The 8,093-nt window shown below is 28.0% G+C and overlaps 2 protein-coding genes across 2 annotated transcripts; one reads left to right on the top strand and one right to left on the bottom strand.

The window, feature by feature from the left end:
* The first annotated feature begins 129 nt into the window (after nt 1-129).
* Nucleotides 130-1,301, top strand: LOC100166912 (coiled-coil domain-containing protein 86-like). Its single transcript, NM_001168639.1, is given in 3 exon segments — nt 130-362; nt 463-667; nt 1,119-1,301. Coding segments are annotated over 3 exon segments (360 nt in total). The 5' UTR covers nt 130-291; the 3' UTR covers nt 1,203-1,301.
* Nucleotides 1,302-2,043: 742 nt separating this feature from the next.
* Nucleotides 2,044-6,928, bottom strand: LOC100168981 (translocation protein SEC62). The gene is made up of 9 exons (XM_008187287.2): nt 6,520-6,928; nt 6,254-6,386; nt 6,092-6,185; nt 5,806-6,022; nt 4,354-4,541; nt 4,060-4,246; nt 3,762-3,976; nt 2,629-2,734; nt 2,044-2,540 (listed from the first exon to the last, which is right to left on the bottom strand). Exons 1-8 carry the CDS (start codon nt 6,556-6,558, stop codon nt 2,635-2,637), a joined length of 1,173 nt encoding a protein of 390 aa, XP_008185509.1. The 5' UTR covers nt 6,559-6,928; the 3' UTR covers nt 2,044-2,540; nt 2,629-2,634.
* Between the last annotated feature and the right edge of the window lie 1,165 nt (nt 6,929-8,093).

Below are 8,093 nucleotides of genomic sequence, written 5' to 3'. Positions count from 1 at the left end.
GAACAATTTACTTGGCAACACTGCACTATTGGCAGAGCCGTCCCATTTTTTTATCTTCTTTGGAAAACTCACCATGAAACGATAACAGATTATAATATTATGGTAAATTGGTGAACACATGGACACATGGTCCGAAACTGTCTCATACTCTCAATTCTCATTAGTCTTTAATTTTACTCTTCGGATTATATGTATTGTATATTATTATAATCATTTATCACAAATCCCTATTCCCTAGTCTCTATTTTGTATTAATCTACATTATAGGTACTAAATAATAATTTATTTATAATGTCAGAAAAAGAAGTATCCGTACGTGGTATGCCCAAATGTGGACGATTTTGGAAAACACCTAAAACCAAGTAGGTTGCTAACTTACAATAGTTATGATTTATGAATAAATATCAGTGATATGATTTCGTTTTGAGTACACACTACATAGACATATTTTTATTGCTTTAGATTTTCGTCCATGAACAAAACAAAGGGTTTAAAGTTGTCTTTTGAACGTAAACAAAAACTAAGAGAAGATATAAAAAAAACTAGAGAGTTATCTAGAGCTTTGATTAATGAAAGAAATGCAGAAAACGAGGCTAGGAAAGAACGACGACGTGAAAATATCAAACGACGCGCAGAAAATCAAAGAAAATCTGAAATTGTTCAAGTGGTAATATATAATAGTTTTTTAGTGGTATTTTTATGCTACTTTTAACTGAATGTTTATTTTGTTTTATTACAAAAAAAACGGATTTCAACAATTATTATCATTCTATCTTAGGTATATTAAAATTTTACCGTGAACTATGTTTACTATAATAATTTTTAAATTTCTTTTACTCAAGTAAAATGGTTAAAATAAATACAAAAATATATGCCAGTCATTAGTGTTTGGCCGTTATTTTATTTTTATTATGATATTAAGAAATTAGTACAAACATTTTTAGTAGAAAATATAATTTAATTGAATTACTGAATCATACAGTAGTTGTAGCTGTAATCAAAGTTAGAAATCTTATCCAGTATAGAACGATTAACTTTATTTATATTTATATAAACATTAGCTGAATGAGTTCTGTTTTGTTATATAATAAACTATAGAAGAAATTAAATTTTTTCAGATTAAGAATCCCGCCAAAATCAAGAGAATGAGGAAAAAAGCAATGAGGCAAATTGAAAAAAGAGATACATTAAATATTAAATAATATTCTTATTTTTGAAATATAACTAATTAATAATTGTAATATAAAGTATTCTTTAAATATAATTTTTCAAATTTATTAAAGACTTAATTAATACACCAATAATACCAGATACAAGGTGAATTATATATTGAAGTTCACACATTATTTATTTATAATGATCATAAAATTTAAATTTGATAATGTTATTCATATCTAGTTGTATAATTGTTTAATACTTTACCGTTTGTGTCAGTACCTTACTGTTGCATGTGTTAAATTAGATGATATTTAAATTAAAATGTACCAAGGTACTTTCGATTTTGTTTCAAATTCTTAAATATGTTAACAACATCTTAAAAGTTTTTTATGGAGCTTGTGGTTTGTTGCTTGTGGAATGGCTTATCTTGTAAGAAATCTGTAATTACTTTTATTAGTGATATTCTTCATGCAAGCATGCATAACTTGTTGAAATGGTAGGTTTTCTACAATTTTATTTTAATAAGGATTTTTAACAGGATCGCTTGTGTACACATAAAACAAATACAAAATTTAAAGTTTTACAGTTCAATGAAGATGTATTTTCTGTTGATTTAGTAGATATATATTATATAAAAAAATTGTTATATGTATTAAAAGCTAATGTCTATTATACGCCAAAAAATAATGTCCACGGCGTATTCAACTGCCTACACTGTGTGGCTGTGTGAATGCTTATGTTTGCTGCCACTTGTATAATAACTCAATGATTTAGATTTATATTAATTAAATTACGATATAGTCATAGTATGTCAGATAAGTTACTACTTATTTCATATTTCTAGAATGGAGGTAAAGAACTAAACACCAATAAAATAAAAGTATATTGCAAGTTTTGTGTAAGAATTACATAATATGAGTGATATATTTTAAGGTTTTCACATTCTAAATGAAACAGACACCATAAAGACTACACAGCAGGTGTATCATTAAAAGTTACACTTGAATGTGTGATATTTTATTATTTTAAGTGTTACATCACATCTGGACATATCAGTAATAAGTTTGTACTTGATAAAATAAATAGGGATAAAAACATTACATTTTGGAATAAAAATAATTATATTAATCTTTGTAATAATTATTAATATTAAATCACAAAATAAAAATGATTTACTACAACTGAGGAAACAAAAAATATATTAGAAAATTAGCCACTTGTGTAAAAAAATAAAAGTATAAAAAATAATAATAATGCAATTTATTGAATATAAGTTATAATAAGATAACAGTAAAAACAATAATAAATTATTATATTAATTTTAAATCATACCACAGCAAAAGCTATTGGAAAACATAAATAAAGGGATTTGTTAATTTTATCTGGAAAAAAAACAAAAAAAACAAACAACAACAAGGAATTAATTTAAAATGTTAACATGAAGTAGGTACATACATTATAGATAATTACTTATTATTATGTGTCTTGGGCATCATGTTTTTCCACCATGACAAAATCATTACCACTGTGCGACTGCTGACTACTTGATTCTGTGTCAGAAGAATCTTCAGAACATCTATTTAAAAAAATCAGAATATTATTATTTTTCAATAAATGTTTTTATTAAATTATTAGAAACATTTTTTTTAAAAACAATATTAAACATAATGTATCTATTTAAAAAAAAATATTTTTAATATTATTACCTAAAATATCAATTAAAAAATGTATAAATTTGCACTTAGATCTCAAATGAAATTGTATGAAAAAATATTAGTTTAAATAAAAATGTATTTTTATACTATTAGCTAAATATGTTGTGCTTTAAGAAACTAGTATGACAATCCTTGTATGAGTGTGTGTGAAGAAGTCAGAAAAGAAAAGTTGTTTTGCAACATTGGACATTGGTGTTAATGTGGAATTAAAGTGGAACTTATAATTGTGTCATAATTAAAATTAATTCAGTATAAATATAATCTTATTATATTGATTCAACAACATTGTTGTTTTATATTTTGTCAGTCACCCACAGTCTCACATATATTTGCGACCAGATTTATTTTTAATTTTTTTAAAAGTATTAACATAAAACAAAACTTAAAAATAGCTTTTATGATGGTATTAACCCTTTGACGAGTATGGACGTATATATACGTTTTGTTGAAACGCGCCTCAGGGAGTATGGACGTATATTTACGTTCTACACAAAAACTTTATTTTATCTATAATGTTATGCCCGTATTAAATTGATGATAATTTATGAATCATGTGCTGCTATCTACTGGCTAGGATAGGACGTATATTTACGTCTTTACTAAAATACCGATATCGTATTTAAGACGTAAATATACGTCTTTACTTTAAATAATTTTATCCAAGTTAGTCATTCCTAATTCAATCCCTGGGTGTAAACTAATAAATCCCAATTCACTCTCCAAAGGGTTAAGAAGCATGAAAACACATTTTATATATTTAAAGTATAAATATTTTGATAAATTGACAATTGACATTATTAATGTTTGGGAAATCTTAATTATTTAAATTTTAGTCAATGAGCTATTATAATTTATAATTTTTTAAAGCGTATGTATAAAATAGTCTACTTTGGATTTTCAAATTGCCCAGATTCTGTATTTAATAAAGTGTTGTCATGTTCAAATGTTTCAGTTTCAGGAACCTTTTCGTCGATTTCAGATTCTGAAGATTTTTTTTCTTCATCACAATCATCTAGTTTCTTATCATCTTCATCTTCATCATCTGATAATTTCTCCTTTTTTTTCTTTCCCTTTTTAGCACTTTTTTTATAGAATACACTATACTAAAATATTAACAATACATATTGCATAAATAAAAGTATTTATTTTATTTACCAAAGGTATAGAATTAGTTATGAGTACATACCGTATAAATGGGCCAAAATGAAGCAAAGAAACCAACATCTTCTGTCAAATTTGGGAATAGCCAAAAATGTAATTTGCCTGTTGTCAATATCCAAAGCAAACTGAACAAGACTAATCTAAGAATGGCCAAAACAATAATGAATATCAGAAATCCTGCCGCTGCTATACTTAAGTACTGCACACCCATTCTGAAATTAGATAAATAAAAATAAAAACATGAGTTTAACAAGGTAAGGTTAAATGAATAATTATTACATCCTCGAATAACTGTATAATATACAATTAATTAACTTACCTCACTTGTGGTGGCCATAATGGGAATAAACAAATTCCAATTCCACCAAATACAATGAATGTTCCTATTACCCAATAATAAAATGGAATAGGATCATAAATCCAAACATATGCATCCAAATTGTCAACAAATGATTGTTCCATATGCATTTCTAAACGTATTTTACGACTTTTTTTTTTCCGTTCAATCTGTTAATATAGACAAACATTTCAAGTTTAGGAGGTAGTTAGGTAATTTAGTTTGACTTTACAATTTACTTGTTATAAAAGAATGTTATAAGTATAAATTGTATTGCATGAATTTTTTTTGAAAATTTCTTATTCTACATTAGAGCGTCTAACTATAAAAAACCAATGCATTTTTGATAGGCATTATCAAACGAATCCCATAAAATGTATAAGTAATTTTTAAGACAAGCAGGACAAAAAAACTAAATTCAGTTGTATTTTATAAAAAATGATGCTTACATCAATTAAGCTGTTCAGAAACATAACATATTTCATTGTATTTATCAAATTTATCTATTCCTAAATATTGTGAAACATTTTTTTAAAATTCTTTATAGGTATACTATTACAACAATATAAAGCTTTCTATAATGGAAAAAAATATCATGCCATAGAAATTTCGAAATTCAACATGGTGCTTACCACCATTTTCAATTCAAAACTAATTATGAAAAAATAATATGCACAGGTGTATTGAGTAAACAATGTTTACTGCAGTATACCACCAATATGAATCGCAGACTTTTAGTTCCTGCTAATTATTAAGATAGGACATTAGGATATTAATTGGTCCCCCGGTATTATATATCAGAAGCTATAATTTATATTAATAAGATATTATAAAATATATTACCTACAATAGGTACATATTATAAAATTCTCATCAGTCAAATTTAATTTTTAAATAATATAAGGAAACTATGCCCTAAAGCTAATTGGCTAAATAATTGAAAGGGACAAAACATCCGTTCATCCACCAATATAGACAAGAGGAGCGGTTTGTAGAAAATTTGCTAACTGTGTTGTAGAATTTTAATTTTCAATAAAGTAACAAATGACAACCATGGATGAAATCAATTCGTTAATCAGATATATTTATCAAACATTTTACTGAAGGGGTTGGGTGGGTAATGGGCATGTGTCTGACAGTTTACACCACTTATTCCAGGTTGCATAAAAAGTTTATTAATTTAATAGACCAACCATGGGCCACTAAATCATAATTAAGGAACCAATTAGCTCACAGTTTAATCATTAAATGTTGACTAATTGTTAATGCAACCAGGCAAAATATAATACTTTCAAACCAAATTTAATAATATGTACAAGATATTAACTACTTTATAATATAGTGAGGTAAACATGATACAATATACTCAAGTTAAAATATATTATATTATGTTATAAATACAAATAATATAATAATATAATAACATAATCTTACTTCAGTAGATTTGACTTTATCATCATCAATTTTGTCATCTTTACTAGTTTCTTCGCTTTCATCATCTTTTTTATCTTTTTTCTTTTTATCTGTTTTCTTCTTCTCATCTTTATCAGTATCATTTGATTTTTTGGACTTTTTATTTTTCATAGCTTTTAGTTCTTGATCAGATATCGGTACTTTCTTAGCACGGTGATAAAATTGATGCTTCAACATTCTGGAAAAGAAACATAGTAATTAAGTATATAAAATAACATTCATAGAGTAATGTAAACAAATATCATACAAGTCCAAAAACGTTTCGATCTCTTGTCTGGTAGTGAACAACTTCTCGCTGGTTGCCCATTTTGATTCCAATAAACTGTCAACAGCTTTGCTACCTGTATGCACGAAAATAAAAATCAATTGACTTGTCATAACCAGTTCAAGTCACGTCATCAGGACATACCTGTAAAGTACTCGACATTGTGTCCGGCAAATTTTGTCTTTTTGTGTGGGACGTGCTTGCGCAACCAAGCGGCCACAGAGTACTCGGTTTTACTGGGTTTATCAGCTGCGGCCTCAGGGTCCAAGCTATACTCCTGAAAAACGAACGGTACACATTAACATTCTGGTCACTACGACGGTCCTGGCTGCTCGACTACAATAACACGCAATCTCAATGACGACGTCATTATAATATATTATTGTGTCGTCGTGACAGCAACTGCTCACCTCATCCCGTCGCCGTTTGCCTTTTCTCTTCTCGGCCATTATGCACGGGCCGCGGTCGTATCTCTTTCACACCCGAAAGACCGACACATCCACCGGACGATAGGCTCGTCGTAGACTACTGTTACAGCTGCTGCTGACGCGTCGTATCCACAGCCGTCGACCGTTATCGGTGCGCGGTGGGAATTGAAAACGGAGTAAATATTATGCTCAACAATGAAAACAGGGAGCGGAAGACACGTTCGTCATTGACCAGATACGACGCGGTCTTATGTCTTCCGTCGATATCTTATTGTCTCGTCGTTTCGATAAAAAACAGCCGTCGTCACCACGGACCGAGTGTTGACTAGGGCACTGCGTCGCGTAAAATTGTGAAAAGTAAAAATCCCGTTGATTGACCGAGTTATTTGTTTTGCTTTTTAGTTTTTGCTATCCACCACGCGATACAGTGCCGACACGAAAGCGACTCGAAACATTCCGATGGGCCCGGAAGTCGGCCTGGCGCCAGCGCGACCACGATAACCACGAATATAATTATTTTATTATTATTCCCATATATACTATAATATTAGTCTTTTAATATCTTTGATTATTCCTACATTGATTCAGATTTCAGATTTTCAGAGCTGGGTAAAATACAAAAAGTAATTTGAATAAATACTTGAATATTTGTTAGAAATATACTTTAAAAGTACCTTTATTGCTCTTACCTAAGTGTTATTTTGGTTTATGGTGAAACTATAAAAGAAATTTCCGTATAAACATGCAATTTTCAATGGCTGTTTATACTGGCATTTTCTATACACGATAAAATGTTCAAAATATTTTTATTTGTTTTAAACTGTTTATGGACATTTTTTGGTTTGGTTTTTTTTTTCTGTAAATGTCAATAAAATTTTATTTGTTCAGCAAAAAAGCTTGAAAATGTAACACCAAGCTCCTAATATATTGATACAATGACATCTGAAAAATATTAAAAATCCATATTCGCAATATTTTTTATAAGCATTTAAAGTTCAAGTCTGACCAAATCATGAAAATGAGCAAATTATTTTGAGTTATAAATTCATAAAAATGTTTCTTTTTAAATCTAAGATTTGAAAATGTAATGCAAGATTCCTTATAAATTTGTCTACCTTTATCAATCAAAAAAAAAATGTCTATAGGTAAGAAAGTAAAATATTTTTATGAGCGTTTGAAGTTTAAAATTTTGAATTTTCACAACATTGAATGTTCACTCGAATTCTTAAGAAGCGATTTTCTTATTTTGCTGTAATTCAAAAATTAATACCGTAGACACTTGAAAATTATATCATATATAATCTAAGTGTTAATTTTATCAATTATTATACTTGATAAAATTTTGAAAATATTTTGACTCATTTTGACCTGTTTATGGACATTTTCAATTTTCAATTTTTACTTTTTTTATTCTATAAATGTCAGTACAATTTTATTCGTTGAGTCAAAAAGTTTGAAAATTTAATACAAGACTCCTGATATATTGTTACAATAGCAGTTAAAAAATATTAAAAATACACAGGCACACATTTTTTTTATAAGCATTTAAAGTTCAA

Source organism: Acyrthosiphon pisum, chromosome A1, assembly GCF_005508785.2.
Source record: "Acyrthosiphon pisum isolate AL4f chromosome A1, pea_aphid_22Mar2018_4r6ur, whole genome shotgun sequence".
NCBI classification, from domain to species: Eukaryota; Metazoa; Arthropoda; class Insecta; order Hemiptera; family Aphididae; genus Acyrthosiphon; species Acyrthosiphon pisum.
Note: the sequence above shows the minus strand (reverse complement) of the source record. Positions and strands in the feature narration are given on the sequence as shown.